The sequence below is a fragment of the Anabrus simplex genome, chromosome 11, assembly GCF_040414725.1.
Source record: "Anabrus simplex isolate iqAnaSimp1 chromosome 11, ASM4041472v1, whole genome shotgun sequence".
NCBI classification, from domain to species: domain Eukaryota; kingdom Metazoa; phylum Arthropoda; class Insecta; order Orthoptera; family Tettigoniidae; genus Anabrus; species Anabrus simplex.
Genome location: NC_090275.1, coordinates 129,167,010 through 129,186,223, shown reverse-complemented (window position 1 = coordinate 129,186,223; position 19,214 = coordinate 129,167,010). Strand labels below are relative to the sequence as shown.

Genomic DNA, 19,214 nt, shown 5'->3' with positions numbered 1-19,214 from the left:
AAACTGCGGTTTTCACATTTCTTGGCCAACTGATCGACGTCTATGTGATTGTGTGTGTTAAGCAGGAGGCGGGCGGCCTTTTTCGTTGGCAGCTAGAACATCTACAAGGAAATGGCTACATAACTTTATTCCTTCTTGCTAACTCCGCAGTTTAACCCGAGGGAAAGGTCCGACTCTTTAGTATGTAACAACTTTTCTAAAATGTAACTTTCTTCTGGCTAATGTAAAAACTTCATAAAATCTTTAACTGTAAACCGGGGATAGAGAGTGAAGTACCCTCTCGAGCTCCCCTTCATTTTGATTAGGGGTGACTACGTTTTTCTCTAACTGTTTTTCCTACTGCAATGTGTTTTCTTTTTTTTTTTTTTTGGCTAGTTGTTTTACATCGCACCGACATAGATAGGTCTTACGACGACGATGGGACAGGAAAGGGTTGGGAGTGAGAAGGAAGCGGCCATGGCCTTAATTAAGGTATAGACCCAGCATTTGCCTGGTGTGAAAATGGGAAACCATGGAAAACCATTTTCAGGGCTGCCGACAGTGGGGTTCGAACCTACTATCTCCCGAATACTGGATACTGGCCGCACTTAAGCGACTGCAGCTATCGAGCTTGGTACTGTAATGTGTTAATGTAATTTCTATACGAGTCACCTCAGTAGTTTGGGAATAGCCACTGTTTCATCGGCCTAGAGCCCTTTAGGTTTTTTTAAGTGTTCATTATCTTGGAGCGCAGTATGCCTCCATTCAGTTTGTGTTTTGGGCCATTTACTTAACCTGTTCGTTTCCGCATATCCCCTATAGGTTAGGTACGAGATAACCCTGTTTCAAATTGTAAGTTTTTATTTTTATTTTTGCTAGGGGCTTAACGTCGCACCGACACAGATAGGTCTTATGGTGACGATGGGATAGGAAAGGCCTAGGAGTTGGAAGGAAGCGGCCATGGCCTTAATTAAGGTACAGCCCCAGCATTTGCCTGGTGTAAAAATGGGAAACCACGGAAAACCATCTTCAGGACTGCCGATAGTGGGATTCGAACCTACTATCTCCCGGATGCAAGCTCACAGCCGCGCGCCTCTACGCGCACGGCCAACTCGCCCGGTCAAATTGTAAGTAATTGTTATTGTAATTGTAAATTGGAAGGCCAGAGAGTGTAAGATTTTTGAGGTTGCATCGAGGAGGCTGAAAGAAACGGAGAGCCGTGTAGCTCTTTTTGAAGTTTTGTAATTGTAAAGAGTGCCTCTAGAAGGCTAGAAATTGTATTTTGGGGAGCAAGTGCTCCATGAATTAGGGGATTTCTGCCCTTAACTAAATAATTCTTCTTCCATTTGTAAAATTGTAAAACTAGGGGCTTAAAGCCCAAAGTGTTAAGGTTCTGAAACTTGGATTTTTCCTAATCTGGTTCCTCATTTGGCATTGTACCTGATTGTTATTTTTCTCTTGTGGAAATTTGTTAAGTTTGTTTTTTATAATGAAAGAAAAGTTTTAATTCAATTCTTGACATTGTAGTTAGACCTATTCACCCCGGCACCTTCTTTCACCTCTGTATTCCACAGATACTCCAGAACAATAATAACCACAATCACACAACCTATCATACGTCATCATACACACAAAATAATTACCAGTATTCAACAGGTAATCTCTACATGCAGTCTTAAATTTTGATATTGAGCTTGAGTTCCTGACAGCAGCTGGGAGTGAATTCCAAAGTCCTGACGTAGCCACAATGAAGGATCTGTTATATATTGAAGAGTGGTTGACGGGAATAGCGAGGGAAGTGCCAGATCTTGTGTTACAATTATGGAATGAGATTTATAAATGGAATTTTGAAGAGATGTATTTGGGTAGATTTTCCTTCTGAGTTCGATATATCAACGTAAGTACGTGGAATTTCCGTCGCCTCTTGCGTTTTAGCCAGGAAAGAAATGTGTAGCTAGGGGTTATGTGAGCATCGTAACTCAAGTTAAAAACGAATCGAAGACCAGAGTTGTTCAATGCTCGTTGAAGTTTATCGTTTGTCTTCATTGATGCCACCCGTGAACAATGTTGCAGTAGTCAAGTATTGGTAGTATCAAAGTTTGGAGTAGTTTTATCGTTATGTCTTGTGGCAAAATGTCCTTATGTCGTTTCAGAGGGTGTAGCATCGCATACATCTTTCTACATGTATTTCTTATGTGTGCAGATCAATCAAGAGTTTCAGTCAGAGTCATATCTAGGTTTTTCACTTCCTTACTGAATGGGATTATGGTGGCATTTAATGTCACCAGAGGAATAGCATAATTTTTATAAATGTTTTTTTAATAATTTCTGAGAATCGATAATGATAGTTCGAGTTTTGGTGGGGTTGAGGAGACGGGAATTTTTGCTGGCGTACATACTGAGTTGTTGAAGGTTGGAGTTAATATCTCTTATTGCATTCGATATATCATTTATATTAACGTGGCAGTAAATTTGGAGGTCGTCGGCAAACAGGTGTTATATACTTTTAAATTTTTTTTTTGCTAGGGGCTTTACGTCGCACCGACACAGAGAGGTCTTATGGCGACGATGGGATAGGAAAGGCCTAGGAGTTGGAAGCGGCCGTGGCCTTAATTAAGGTACAGCCCCAGCATTTGCCTGGTGTGAAAATGGGAAACCACAGAAAACCATTTTCAGGGCTGCCGATAGTGGGATTCGAACTTACTATCTCCCGGATGCAAGCTCACAGCGTACGCCTCTACGCGCACGGCCAACTCGCCCGGTATACTTTATTTTAGAGGAGATGTCATTAATATAGAGGACAAACAAAAGAGGACTAAGAACAGAACCTTGGGGGGTTCCTGCCTTCTGGAGTCGCCACTGAGAAGCAGTATCTTGTACTATAGCACGTAGCATATGATCTGTAAGATATGCAGTGAAAAATTTTAAAGCAACATTACCGAAAAACGATTCGAGCTTCATCAGCGATATCTGGATATTTATCGTGTCAAAAGCACTGCTGAAGTCAAGGAGTGTGAGTACTGTCACTTGTCTTTCGTCCGTTGCTTGTCTGATGTCCTCAGTCACTTTGAGTAAGGCAGTTGCTGTGCTATGTATGACCCTTCTTAAAGCCAGATTGAAGTGGGTCAAAAAGAGAGGGAGCCTGAAGGTATTCTAGTATTTGCGCATATACCAACTGTTCTAACACTTTGGAGAGAGCAGGGAGAATCGAAATGGGACAGTAATCGGATAGGGGATTCAACCTGGGTTTTTAGGAAGTGGAATGAAGTGGAATTAAATTGGCGTACTTCCAAATTGCTGGTAATGTGCGTTTTTGAGAAAGTAATTAAAAATATGGGTGAGAATAAGTAGAATATCGCCAATAATATTATGTATGAAAGTAATAGAAATGTCATCGACACCAGTTGCTTTGGATTTAAGAGTACAAGACTTTCTTAACTTCATTAGTGCTCACGATACGAAAGGCAAATCAGGGGCAATTTTGTGGGACATCTCTCGGCTCACAATTTTCGTGATTCTCAGAATCACTATCACTAATAGATTCATCAGAATACAATTTGAACCACTTCTAGAAAGTTCACTATCTTAACTAATTTCACATTCTTTCAGACCTTTCGACACTACTCTGTGATAAGCAGACTCAAAATCGAATAATCTCTAACCAGAAAATGATGTTATAAACTCGGTCTGCTAGTGAAATACACACAGGAATGGTGCTGAGAGCCTGCTGAATGCAGTGTGGTTTCAGAGTTAACTGCTGTGTGACTACTGATTTGGAGTGTTCAGCACGGCAGGTGATAATGTTGTTATATAGATGTAAATACAACATACTAATTATATACAGTACTAGTTTCGACACATTTTTTACGTCATCTTGAGCTGTACAAAGAAACGGAAAATAGGTAAATTATATAAAACTCATGATATACCTTAAATTGTGCATAATATAAACCCTATGAAATCTACAATAAAAAACAAAGACACATAATAAAAACTTTTAGAAGACTTGCGAGTCAAACATATACGGAATAGGTCTCAAGTTGATTGATGTTCCTGTGGACATACAGTAGTAAGTTCATCAAGTTTACATTAATAAAACATTTTGTGTCCATTCTACGACGGTTCATAAACTGCAGAGTCATCTTAAAAACCTGAAATTCAGGTATGGTGGAATTCTACTATATCTAAGGCCTATGAGGTGGAAACATATGAATAGCTCCTTAAGGTGTCTGTAAGATCTATGTTTCTCAGTTCAAATGTGGAACCTCATATGGCCGTAGCCCAAATGTATTGCAAGACACGTGCAGTAAACAATGAACAGCTCGAGTCAGGTATGCATATCTGGATGGAACAAAGGAGGGGCGCTAGGGGTAGGCCGAAGCAGGGCGTGTTGTTCAATAAGTTTTTATTATGTGTCATTGTTTTTTATTGTAGATTTCATAGGGTTTATATTACGCACAATTTAAGGTATATCAAGAGTTTTATATAATTTGCCTATTTTCCGTTTCTTTGTACAGCTGAAGATGACGCAAAAATGCGTCGAAACTAGTACTGTATATAATTACAGTAGAAGTCTGTTATATCCGATTTTTTGTAAAAGTCGGGAAAACCACCATACACATTAAATTCAGTATGAAATGGCAATCAGTTTATTAAAAATTTGAGTTTTCGCAGATAATATCCAAACTGTGGCTTACTTGTTTGTTGTTTTTCGAAATCCGATACAACGTGAAAGTGTGTGTTTAATTTCATTCTGAAAAAATATATATATTACCGTATTTCTCCTAATCTACTTCTTTCAAAATATTTTAATCAGGCTTAAAAGTGCTTTGTAAAATCATACGAATGTCTTTCATATACAGTACATATTTTTAGACTGTAGACACCGAACATTGGCTTTAGTTATACTGTATTTTTTTGCGGCTGTACAATTATGCTTTATTTCAGCGGGTTTAATAACCATTAACTTAAAATTGGCATCATAATACTGAATGGAATTCGTTGAAAATTTGTCGGCAATACACATTCTACACGTCTCTACAATACGACGATCCATCAAGAAAATACTCTTGCTTACTATAAAACTGTTACTTTCACTTAGCGTCAGATATAACTGGCTAACGCTAAAAGCACGTCTTGCTTGCCAGATTCGGCCAACTTCAGCGGCTAGCGATGTATAGGTCTTAATCGTGGACTTTGAAAGGCAACGAACAAGTTTATTGCGCCGCAATATGGCAATTCCGCCCATGCATTTTTGTGCACATACCTCACAATTTCATCTTCGACTTCTTTAAAGCGTCCTTGTTGCGGGCCACTGAATGCATTTTTTGTGCAGTACGCATTTTTAAGCTAACTTTGCCTTCAGGGTAACGCCGAATATTGGCTCTAGTTAGGCCTATGCCGTATTTTCCTGCGGCTGCACAATTATTATACATTTCCAAGTGTTTAATAGCTATTAACGTAAAATTGGCATCATAACATCGACGAGAACCCGTTGAAAATTTGCCGGCAATACCTGTTCCATGTATCTTTACAATACGACGATCCATCACGAAAATATTCCTGCTGTGTATAAAACTTAATTTTACTAAGCATCTGAGGTACCGCAGACGCGTTATAACTCTGCTACTGAGTAGCCGTGGCTTTTCTAAGAATTCGAAGGCTCGCATGTTTTGATGCCATTCTGCAGATTTGTGAAACGTTTTTGTAGAGGATAATAGAATGTCATTCTCTCTTCACTATTTCCCGAGATCCAGTGACGTTACACATAGGCACTGTACGATTGGTCGCCGCGGCTAGCGATGTAGGCTTATGATAAAGGGGCGGTCGTTTATTGTCAACGCGGGGGGGCGTGGTTTGGTTACTGCGGTAGTTGCTGGTGGTGTTCATTACTATCAGGCCGCGAATGCAAAACGACCCTTGATTTTTCACACGAGATTCTGAGAAATAAATGTCGTCCCTGATTTGAAGAAATACGGTATCACTCCAGAGGCTTCTGTGGCAAACATTTCAGTTTTTTTCTTCAAACGGCTTCACCTCACCTAACCGTATATGTATCATGAAACCTATTTGAAACGCATGTAGAGAAATGAAAACCTCCTCGCTAAAAACTGACACGGATATAGCTTTCCAAAATTTAACTAGACGCGAGTAAATATAAACTATCCTCTGAAATCAGTGATAGTGCCCTGCCATATCTTGAGGTGTATCACTTTCTTACTTAATTTCAGTATACGGTATACCATTAAAATTAAGAGATCGCTTATTTCAGCCTTTATTTTTAACGAGTTAACAACCGCTATCGGCCACGATATTTACGGATTTTTTACAAAAACGTCTCACCCTCTTTCATTTTGAATTTTCTTTTGAGAACAGCAGTCGACAGGTATTAATAATCGACTCCAATATCGCCTTCGAATGTTGACGAGAGAGTTCGCAAATGCACATAGCGCAAAAACTATATCATACCGAAGATGATCGATCTCATTTTGTGGCAAACATTTCACTTTTGTTATTCAAACAGCGTCACATATCCTAACTTATCTGTACTATATGTCTGATGAAAACATACTTCAAGCGGAAGTAGAGAAATGATAACCTTCTCGCTATTAATTTACATGATAATAGCCTTTCCGTAATTTAACGGATGCGAGAAAACATAAACGAACCTCGTAATTGCTGACGCACTCTACCATATCTTGAGGTGTAGGCCTATCTCATTCTTACTTAATTGCGGTTTTAGCATTAAAATTAAGCGATCGTTTATTCAGCGTTTATCTTTAACGCGTTAACAACGGTTATCAGACATGTAATTTACGCATTTATTACGAAAACATGTTCTCTTTCATTTCCCTCGACGGGTATTACTAATCGACTCCGACATTGCCTTCGAATGTCGACGAGAGAGCTCGCTGGTGGGCATAGCGAGAAAACGATACGGTGCAGTATAATGACTGGGTGCATAAATATCGGCAACGGAAAAATCGAGCACGCATAATCGCTCGTAATAACGGACGCGTCAGTGATAGGGTTCTCGCTGTAACCGAAGGATAATACACAGTTTAATATAGGAACTTTGAATGGACCTACAAAATTTATCTTTATAACCAAGTTCTTGTTATATGCCGTACTCGCTATAGTGGACTTCTACTGTAGTATGCTGTAATCACATCTTTATAACAACATTATTATTGTACTGAATAGGTGGACATTAAATTTTATTTATTGTAATTCTCAGTTCAATACAGACAAAAAAATGAAATTTCTTACGTTAACGACAGGTGAGTCATAAAAGTTGAGCGTTCTGGAGTATTAGCAACAGAGAACTTACTGACATACTGTGTGTTTCTGGTAACGTGGAAGTGAACGACGGAGCAAGATTTTGGCCATCGCCACGTCAGGTGATGTGATGTGAAACCACTGTTGCATACGAGGGGCATTTGAAAAGTCCGTGCAAAAATAAAAACTACTTACGTGTTTGGGGTAAACCTTTTTTATTTTTCTACATAGTCTCCTTTTAGGCTTATACGCTTCATCCAACGATGTTCTAGTTTATTGATCCCTTCCGAATAATAGGATTTGTCCAAGTCTGCAAAATTTCCATTAGTGTTTGCAATCACTTTCTCGTTTGAATAAAATCTTTGTCCCGCCAGCCATTTCTTCAAATTGGGGAACAAACAGCAGTCCGAGGGAGCCAAGTCTAGAGAACAGGCGCGATGTGAAACGAGTTGGAATCCTATTTCCATTAATTCTGCGACCACAACTGCTGAGGTGTGTGCTGGGGTGTTGTCGTGATGGAAAAGGACTTTCTTGTGGGCCAATCATGGGCATTTTTCTTGGAGCTCAGTTTTTTAAATGGTCCAATAACGATGAATAATATGCACCTGTAATAGTTTTACCCTTTTCCAGATAGTCGATGAGGATTATCCCCTGCGGATCCCAAAAGACAGTCGCCATAACCTTTCCGGCCGAAGGAATGGCCTTCACCTTTTTTGGTGCAGATTCCCCTTTGGTAACCCATTGTCTAGATTGTTGTTTGGTCTCGGGAGTATAGTAATGTATCCAGGTTTCATCCACAGTGACAAAAGTCCTCCGGATTCTTGTGAAACAGCAGCAAACCATTCTTGCAACACTTCACACAATTCCGTTTTTGGTCAAGCGTGAGCAATCGCGGCACCCATCTTGCGGATAGCTTTCTCATGTCCAAATGTTTATGCAAAATATTATGTACCCATTCAGTTGAGAAGCCCACAGCACTAGCAAGCTTCTGTCATCCATCACCATATCATGGATTTGATCAATGATTTCTGGATTCATAACCTCCACAGGCTGTCCAGAACGTTCAGCGTCACTTGTGCCCATATGACCAGTCCGAAAATTTTGAAACCACTTATAAACTGTTCTAATCGAAGGTGCAGAGTCACCATAATATTTATCAAGCTTCTCTTTAGTCTCCTGAGGCGTTTTGTTTAATCACCACACGAAATTCTTTTCCGTCCATTTCTTGAAAATCACTCGACTTCCTTGATCCACATGAATGCCAAACACAAAGAAATAGACCAATATGGCTGAAACTTGGTGTGCGTTCATTCAAGAGATGCTACTAAATAAACATGACCTCGATACGCGCCGGTGTTGCCATCTCTCGGACTTTGCATGGACTTTTCAAACCACCTTTGTATTCAGAATAATGTATTATGAGACTGTGATATGAAAAGCTTGAATATCTCCCACAACCGACTTTCAGAAGCAATATTTTTTTCTAAAAACATGTGGGTGGTATTTGGGATTATATGGTATTCTTTGAGGAAGCGGGCTATGGGCAAGGAATACAACAGAAACCTCTCAAATGTAACGTTACAGTAAACGTTGAAGGTAAGAAAAGATGACTACTTTGAGCCACCAAGAACAAGTCTACTAAAGAGACAAATAAAACAAACAGAAGTGTCTACTATATCACAAATAATTAAGATTAGAAATGCCTATCGGGGATGTATGACTCTGAGAAGAGAGCTAGCTCAGCAGTGTCCCTTTCTTGTGCACTGACCGTACTAAAGATGTATTCAGTGAATATGAAATACCTGTTATCGTTGCTATGTGTTGGGAACTTGGGGAAGAAGGCACAGATCATAGCAGCGACGGCAGCAGGCGAGGTGGCCAGCGTATAGCGTCCTCCACCAAGGAACAGCAATCCTAGAGCCATGTGTGTGGCCAGATGAGAGCCGTACGTCACAACGCTGTTGGTGGGCCCCACTCGAGTCCTCAGGTGCCTGCACAACCTCAGCACCTCCAGGTTACCGGATCCAGCCATCACCTGAGACCGGACATAACATGAACTTGGTTAGAAAAATTTGACTGACTGACTGAATTTGTTGATAGCTGTCATGCCACAGAGGGTGAAAAGCTTGTTTATGCAGATCTACATAATATAAGATGTAGATCTAAGAATATTAATACACAAGAACCTCATTTATCCGGCCCTCATTAATCCACATATCCAGTTTATCTGGATCAAAAATAATAAACATTTATTTTTACTTGTACAGTATTTCTTTTACGGGGTCAACTCTTCTAGAATGTCTCCTCCGCCAAGGGTAGTTAAGGACAGGAATTGGAAGTAATTCGGTCACAGTATATCAAAGGTACCGTCCCGGCATTCGCCTGGAATTGAGAATGGGAAACCATGGAAAACCATTCCCAGGGCGGCCGAGGTGGGATTCGAACCCACACTCTTCTGAATGCAATGAACTACTAACAGCAGAGCTACGCCGCCCGGTAAATACGGTTTATTTCACTGACTCTGATCCGCTACTGCAGTATAGCCTGTGAGAGACCACATCAGTAGCTGCACCATGTTGTACAGTTACAGTATTGTTTCAGTGAGCATGGAAAGGCAACATGGAAGAAAGTGGTTGTTTCCAAGGACAAAAAGTTAGAAGCATTAAACAGGGTGGACAAAGGAGAACTTTTGCAAGATATTGCTGTAGACTATGGCGTAGGGACTTCGACTGTGTCTGATTGGAAAAAAAAAATGAAGAGAAATTGAAGACTTCTGCTTTAAAATGACGACTAAATATAGTTTGGAGAATCTTGCCACAGTAAAGAAAGCTAAAAATGAATTTCTAGATGATGCATTATTCATGTGGTTTAGAGAGCATGGTGTTCCGATTTCAGGGCCGATGTTACAAGAAACACCAAGCTAGCAAATGGAGCCAGTCAGGGTTGGTTGGAAAGGTGGAAAGCTCGTCATTGCATACGGCAGTGACTGGTGAAAGTTTTTCAGGGGATAAAGTCACTGCGACAATTTCAGGACATTATTTGCTCCGATAATTTAACGCCAGATCAGATATTTAACGCCGATGAAACTGGGCTGTTTTATCGCATGTTACCAAATAAAACACTAGCGACTAAATTAGATGAATTGGCAAGGGGTTATACAAGATATAAAGATCGCATTACAATTATGGCATACGCCAGTGCATCTGGAAGACAAAAATTTCCCCTCCTGTTAACAGGAATTGATCTGCTTTGCCGGTTTCTGACACATCCCAAAAGAATGCACGGATGGACAGTGGAACTTTCAAAAACTGGTTCCAAGAAGACTTTGTGCCGAACGTAAAAAGGTTTTTAATGAAACATGATTTGCCACTGAAGGCCATTTTGTTCACTGACAATGCGCCGTCACATTTAGGAGTAAAAGAGTTGGTCAGTGGTGATATCCGAGTGAAATTTCTGCTACCTAATGTAACAGCTCTGTTGCAACCAATGGACCAGGATGTATTGGAAAACATCAAGCAGTTATACAGGAGGCAGCTGCTCAGCAAACTGATTGAAGAAGAGGGTGCAATTTCGCTATTGAAATCAATAAATATGAAAGACATTATTTATATGATAGCATCTGCATGGGATCAAATTAGTGAAATGACAATTAAAAAGTCTCGCAAACATCTATGGCCTTCTATCTGTGCATCTACCACTGAGGTTTGTGAAGTTATGGTCTTCTGAGTTCCCTGACACATTTGCACGCATTCCTGGATGGTCGGACATAGATGAGAACTACTTAAACGACTGGCTGAAAAATTACTGTAGGGCATAATGACAGCTGAAGAAATTATTGCCTTTTGTTCCTCGCCAGGTAATGACGAGAGTGATGGTGAATTTGAGAATGAAACTGGCACTCCATCAGAAGAAACAAGGACTCCTGGAGAGGTAACAATTCAACTGGACAAACTGATGGCCTACTTAGAATCCCAGACTGAAACTACACCGGCAGAACTGATGTTAGTAAAACGCCTTTGTGATTGTGCTGTGCGCAAACACTATAAAAATTTAAAACAGGAAAAACTCACATTATCTTGGTGCGTAAAACAGAGCTGTAATTGTAAGAAAAGCGTTCTTATATTTTTTGTACAATTTACATTAATAGATTATATAACATGTACTGTATTTGCTATTTAGTTTTTTTCTGGATTATCAAAATTTTCGATAATCTGGATCAGTTCCGGTCCCACTTAATCCAGACAAATGAGGTTCTTGTGTACTACGTGCCCCTACTTTGATAAGGAATTCTACATTGTATACAGAGTTCTAGATTAAGTAGTGTACATGCTGTAAGATTGTATTAAATTTCATAGCTCTTGAGAGTTATTCCAGAAACGCGAGAGGGAAGTCACCATATGTCTTTCCTCACGTGAAGACTGGGTTAAAGAATTTTCATTGTAATGGCAGGCCCTCTTGCCTACTATCAGTCACAATCAAGTTGGGGAGTTTTCATTATGATGGCAGGCCCAATCGCCTACTGCCTGTCAATCAAATTGGGCAGTTTCCGTTTTATAATAGCAGACACTCACTCTCTACTGCCTTTTTATATTCTCAGAAAGACTGTCTTATTGGTTTTCTCAACTAAAATCAACATATGTCATTACAAAGAAGTCAGTAGGAATGTTGCGATTAAAAGCAATGTTGTTACACGAAATACTCTATCAAATGAAAACCGCACATTTTCTAACTTTTAACGAGCAGAACTACGCTGTTCTCAGTTCCAGAGATGGAATGACAGCAGCCGTGAACACTCCTCTCCCATTATTTGCACACAGCACATCAGAGTAGAGATGGAATGACAAACCAGTGTGTTACGTACCAGTAGGAACAGAAAATTTATGAACCAGAGGAGAGTTAGTTAATTCCCCAGCTACTTGCCGCCAATAATCAGGCAGACTGTTGTACTCTGTACGCAGCGGGAATTCCGTCTGTCGGAGATGAGCGACAGCAGAAGACACAAAGAACATTACAACAAACAAGGGTCGATGTAATGTTATTGTTGATCAATTAGTTGTATTGCAGGCCTTCGCATTCCGACTCTGTGATGTTAGGGCTCCCTCTTGTCTTATTCTTTAAGTGATCGTTCCTTGACGATTTTTTCTCATTTTTATAATCATGTACACAATTTTCCTTGTCGATATGGACCGAGGACCGTGTGGCTCCACACTGCAACAATGTGTATTGAAATAAAATATTTTTCATAAAAGCGGTACAAGGTTAACAGAAGTTTGTTAGGTACGTATGATAGTTGATTTTGCATGCTCTCTTTTACTGCAACATCGCAGAATTGAAGTTGGAATCCTTGATGTCACAGGTACACTGCAATCAGCTGAGCACCTGCGTGAGAGTACAGCAAAAACACACTGTTCCTCGGATATTTTATTTTTCAACTTATATCATTATTTTGATTCTGTACTGGCATTAACTCAACTAAGGTTGAAAGAAGACAAACATAATCTAGCTTAAAGGTTTCGTTCCCACAGGAAGGAATATCTTCAGCTAAACAATTGTAAATGTGAAACACAGTTAAAACACTGATGTTGCTCAAAGTGGTCTTCCTTTCTGTTACTGCTCTTGCTTATATACATTTTTCATAACTTAAAACTCACATTAGCGGACTTAAAATTTAATTTTTTTATATGAGGACCGGGAAAACTCCTTGAGATTGAAGTTAGCTCGTGAGTAAACTTGTTGGTAACGTGTTGTAAAGGAGTCTGTAAATAGAAAGAAAACAAAATTAAAAGACATGGATGTGCGATGGGTATCGAAAACCATTCAAACCGCTTACCTCCTGGCTGGTTCCTTGCGCTGCGTATCACGCAGGTGACCTGTGAGAGGTGGCGATGTGTTAGTGCGATGTTAAAAGTAGAAAAAAAAAATCAATAAACACATGTACAGCTGGTCAGTTTAGAGATCCGTTTAATTCACTACTCTACTCGTGTTATCTCAACTGTCCATACTTTCTTTTGCCCTAGGATATCCCTAGCTCTGAAAAGACCTGTTTTCAGACTCTGGTCCACGATTTAGTTATTAGTAAGTTAGTGCCTTCGAGCACATCTTTCACTCTTCACTCATGATTACAATCTTATAACCTAAGAAATTTTACTAAGATTGGTTGCCTTCCCGTCACTGCAACTTAGCTGCTGTTCTTTCCTGCTAACCAAGCCTGTCACAGTCAATGTCCAGTTGCAGCTTCTCTTTGAAGAAGTTCATAACTTATTTATACACATCACCAGATTCTTTGATAATGTCATTCAGGACGAGACAGTTATGATGGCTGTATTGAGCCCAGTCATCAAGAATTCTTCATAGCAAATTAGGCTCTAATTCATTGCCAATATCTTCGTCCTTAGTTCGGCAATTTGAGAGTAGACCTGGATCATGTTGTTAGTTTCAATGTTGGCAGGAGGGCTCAATATCTCTGCTACTGGTGCTGTTGCTAGGCAAGCTTGGAGGTCATTCAGTTGACTTTCACACTAGGTTATTCTTTAAATGTCATTTCTGAGTGAGAGTACTATATAGGGGCTGTTTGAATTTCAAAGTTTGTTGGTAGATGAGGTTATTCTTGCTGTTTTTGGAGGAGAATTGAAGTCATACATAGTGTCGCAGTGGTGCCAGCAGTTCTGTTGAGGCTTGCAATAAGGAAGCAGGAGCAGGAGCAGGAGACTCTCCAACAAGGTACTAAGTGAGACAATGTGGAGAACATGTTGTGTATGATGAGTAAAAACTATGTTGAGTGGAGCGAACCTCTCTGAGAACATCGAGGAGAACATGAAATATCCAAATCTTTCCTAATCAGTAAGAGTTCTTCTCAACCCCACTGACAAGCTCTTTTTTCCTTCCCAGCTGCATCAGCACTCACTGAGGAAGTGCAGGATAAATACAGGAAAAGAGAAGAGACGAGATAAAGAGAACTAGAGAGTTTAGCCTGTTTTATCATTCCTCAAAATGCAGTAACTACAGAGGGATTACCCTTATTGCCCATGTAGCTAAGATATTTGAGAGAGTATTGGAAGGCTGAGGAGGAAGCTAGAGGGAGAAATGGAAGAAGAACAGTATGGTTTTAGGAAAGACAGATCAACGTTTGACCTGATCTCTACATTAAGGCATATGATGGAGAAAAGATGGGAGTTTGGAAAAGACACAGTGATGACATTTATTGACATTGAGAAGGTGCAGCGTGCCCGGACAATTGGTATGGGACACATTAAGGAAAGAAAAAAAAAGTTAACAGAGCGAAAGTGTAAATGATAAAAGCTATGTACAAAAATTGTGTTAGTAGTGTGAAGACTAGCATAGGAAAAACAAAATGGTTTAAAGCTGAAGTGGTCTTCCCCAATCTATTCATCAGTCATAGATGAAATTCATAAGAACATTAAACAAGAGATTGGGAAGACAGGCAACAAAAGCCATGTTGTTTGCAGATGATACAGTGATATGGGGTGAGGATAAAACGGAAGTGCAAAAACAAGTGCATGTATGGAATCAAGAGATAGAAAAATTTGGGATGAAAGTAAGCACAGAGAAAAGTAAAAAATTAGTGATGATAAGGGGAAGGAAGAAAGGAAGGAAGGAAGATAGGAAGAAAGGAAGAGGAAAGATAAAACTGAATGGTAAAATTCTGGAAGTGGTTAAAAGTTTCAAGTACTTGGGAAGTGTGATCACAGAAGATGGAAAGATAACCGAGGAAACTGGGAAAAGAATACAACAAGCAAACAGCTTCTACCAGAGTGTAGGGGTATTTTTTGGAATCAAGATGTCCTGAAGAAACGTTAGAAAGTATTATATTCAACCTTTTATGAATCCATACTAACCTATGCAGCTGAATTACAACAAAATGAGGGGAGAGTAGAATACAGGCAGCGGAGATGAAATTCCTAACCCTAAACCGGGCGCGCTGGTAAATTTCATTCACCAACCTGCGTGTTTCATCTGTAGTTTTTAGTTCCTAAGAGCTACAGGGAGGTACATTCAGGGAAACGGGGTGGCCTAGGGAGCGGTGATAAGGGAACAGGGAACTGGAAATCAAGTAGGGATGACATAAAATTGTTAGTGTTGAACTGTAGAAGTATTGTAAAGAAAGGAATAGAAATAAGTAATTTAATAGATATATATTTACCAGATATTGTAATAGGAGTTGAATCATGGCTGAGAAATGATATCGTGGATGCAGAAATTTTCTCACAGCACTGGAGTGTGTTACATGTAATAAATGTATCGTAGAGATAGGATAGGAATGGTGGGAGGGGGAGTATTCATTCTGATGAAAGAAGAATTTGTAAGCTACGAAAAAGTTGAAGATGAGACACATGAAATTCTAGGTGTAAGGCTCATTTCTAAAGATAATAGGCAACTTGATATATTTGGAGTGTACAGACCAGGAAAGGGTAGCACTGACGCAGATTTGGAATTATTTGATAGGATCGTCGGCTATGTGGGAAACAACATGGAAAGAAATGTGATTGTAGCAGGAGATCTGAATTTTCGAGATGTCAATTGGGAAGGAAATGCGAACGACAGGAAGCATGACCAACAAATGACAAATAAGTTAATATGGGAAGGACAGCTGATTCAGAAAGTGATGGAACGAACCAGAGGGAAAAATATTTTGGATGTGGTGCTGATAAAACCAGATGAGCTCTATAGGGAAACTGAAGTAATAGATGGTATTAGTGATCATGAAGCTGTTTTTGTGGTAGTTAAAAATAAATGTGATAGAAAGGAAGGTCTTAAAAGTAGGACTGTTAGGCAGTACCATATGGCTGATGAAGCAGGCATGAGGCAGTTTCTAAAAAGTACCTATGATCGGTGGAAAACGGTAAATAAAAATGTAAACAAACTCTGGGATGGGTTTAAAGAAATTGTTGAGGAATGCAAAAACAGGTTTGTACCTTTAAGGGTGGTAAGGAATGGTAAAGACCCACCTTATTATAATAGAGAAATAAAGAGACTAAGAAGGAGGGGCAGACTGGAAAGAAATAGAGTTAGAAATGGCTGTGGAAGTAAGGAGAAATTGAAGGAACTTACTAGAAAATTGAATCTAGCAAAGAAGGCAGCTAAGGATAACATGATGGCAAGCATAATTGGCAGTCATACAAATTTTAGTGAAAAATGGAAGGGTATGTACAGGTATTTTAAGGCAGAAACAGGTTCCAAGAAGGACATTCCAGGAATAATTAATGAACAAGGAGAGTGTGTATGTGAGGATCTTCAAAAGGCAGAAGTATTCAGTCAGCAGTATGTAGAGATTGTTGGTTACAAGGATAATGTCCAGGTAGAGGAGGAGACAAAAGGCCAAAGAAGTATTCAAATTTACATATGATAATAATGACATTTACAATAAGATACAAAAGTTGAAAACTAGAAAAGCGGCTGGAATTGATCAGATTTCTGGGGATATACTAAAGACAATGGGTTGGGATATACAGTAGAACCTCAATAATTCGAAATCGGTTAATTCAAAATCCCGCCTAATTCGAAGAAGCTCTCGTTCCCGGAAACATGAGATACAGTTTTGCATGTTATTTAAATTGTTTAATTCAAAACTGCCTTTACATTTTAAAACAGTAGTATGTTACAGAGTAATTTCAACTCGAAATTTATCCGCGTCATAATAGAACGCATGTTCCGGAACGTGGAGTGGTACCGTAGCTTTCCGCATTTACACTCACTTTGGTGGATCTACAGTGCGCTTCATGATTACTAAGTTGAATGAAATCGGAATTCTTTTGTATTCAAACTTTTAAGGAACGCCGTAATATCACGCAACGGGCAGTGTGCGGGAAAACAGAATCCGCGAACACTGGTGATGCCAACAGTTGACGAAAAAAAAAAAATTGTGCTCATATAATAAATTCGTAGGCACCGAACAATATTGTCATTGCCGATGAAACTGCATTACTTTATTTTAATGCGAGCCCAAACTATCATATGTTTTTAAAGGAGAAAGTGCCAGCCGGCGAATCGTACAAGTATGAGGGATGGGGGTCATTGTAGTGCGTTGCAATGCACATGGAAGCGAGAAACTTTAAGGGGCCCATAGACGAGCAATATTATTGCGCAATATCGAGGTTTGTGCAATAAAATTGATAATGTGTATTTAATATTGAAGGGTTGTGCAATATATTGTACGAAATCAAGAAAGTTTGAAATATATTGCGCAAATCGCAAAATACTGTGCTGTGTGTTGGCAATATTGTGCAATATCCCGTCCTCCCGCCAGATGGTATCAACAAGCGTTGGAGAAGGTATCGTGATGGCAGGCAAAAAGGAGGAGAAAAAGGTTATTTTGGAGTTTATAGAAGTGGGACGTTAAGAGCAAAGCGAGGAGTTCATCATACAATTCACCATTCATGCCCAGAAAGTTTTGAAAATCATTTGGTTCCCATTTTCTCAGTTCATTGAGTAATTTTTCATGAGTGTACTTTTCTCTGTCTAGAAACCACTGTTTGGCCCTTGTGCTTCTTTTCCGTTTCTGCTTCTTTTTGGCACTTACGCCCACGGCGATCAAAATGCAGCAAAGATAAGTGTCAGTCAATATAATCACCAAATAAAATACCAGCATGGACTGACTATATATTGCAACGCATATTGTACGTCTATGACCGCTTTGCACAATATATTGCACAACTATCAATATTATCTCCACACGATTCTATTTATTGCACAAACTCGATTTTTGTGCAATAATATTGCACGTCTATGGGCCCCTTTATCCCCTCGTCATAGGAAAGATCGATAAGCCACAATGTTATAGGTGTCGGGCACTTTCCATGCCAGTACAAAGCATCTAAAAATGCAAACAGTACAGAAATCCAAAAAATAATGCATTTGCACAGGGGAACCAGCATAATGTATCCTCGTCTTTGAATTGTGTGATATTTTTCTTTCGTTGCGTGAGGTTATGTTTGTAAGTTATTTACCCAAGTGCATTATTTGAACATTGTAAATGCACCTTGTTGGATACATATTGGAAATAGTTTTTTCCCATGGTATTTGAAAGGTTTAAACCGTGAATCGAGGTGGTTGCATGTATTAATGAGTCTTAGAATACCTTGTGACGCGGAAAGTGTTTACGTTTCTGAAGTACAAGAGAAGTGCCATGGCGGGAAATTGTACAAGGATAGTCATAGGAAAGTTCGATTTTAAGGACATCGGGCACATTCTGTGTAAATACAAGGCATCTAAAATGCTTACAGTATAGTAAATCAATGAATAAAGTACTTGCACATGGGAGCCAGCATAGATTTCTCGTCTTTGAATCGTACTTTTTTTTCTTTCTTTCGGTGCGTGAGGTTATGTTTGCCAGCGAGATATCCAAGTGCATTGTTTGAATACTGTAAATGCACCTTCTTGGATACATTTTGGAAATAGTTCTTTTTTCTTGGAATTTGAAAGGTATAAACTGTGAATCAAGGTTAACTGCATGCAATAACGGGCCTTAGAATATTTTGTAATGCAGCGAGGGTTGGTACTTCTGCATTGCGAATTGGCGGTTAATTCGAAATCACGTAATTCGAAGTCCGATTTTTGAGTCCCAACGACTTCGAATTAACGAGGTTTTACTGTAGTACCATATCTGAAGTACTTATTTGATTATTGTTTGGTCAGAGGAGCTATACCAGATGAATGGAGAGTTGCTATAGTAGCCCCTGTGTACAAAGGAAAGGGTGATAGACATAAAGCTGAAAATTACAGGCCAGTAAGTTTGACGTGCATTGTATGTAAGCATTGGGAACGCATTCTTTCTGATTATATTAGACATGTTTGTGAAATTAATAACTGGTTCGATAGAAGGCAGTTCGGTTTTAGGAAAGGTTATTCCACTTAAGCTCAACTTGTAGGATTCCAGCAAGATATAGCAGATATCTTGGATTCTGGAGGTCAAATGGACTGTATCGCAATTGACCTGTCTA

At 39.5% G+C, this 19,214-nt stretch overlaps 1 protein-coding gene across 2 annotated transcripts in view; it reads right to left on the bottom strand.

Annotated features, from left to right (window-relative positions):
* shtd (shattered) overlaps window positions 1-19,214 on the bottom strand; it is a 786,765-nt gene that overhangs the window by 96,186 nt on the left and 671,365 nt on the right. For both annotated transcript variants that reach the window (XM_067155551.2, XM_068229717.1), the window contains one exon: window positions 9,060-9,292. In XM_067155551.2, the coding sequence (XP_067011652.2) occupies window positions 9,060-9,292 (233 nt within the window). The remainder of the gene's footprint in view (window positions 1-9,059; window positions 9,293-19,214) is intronic.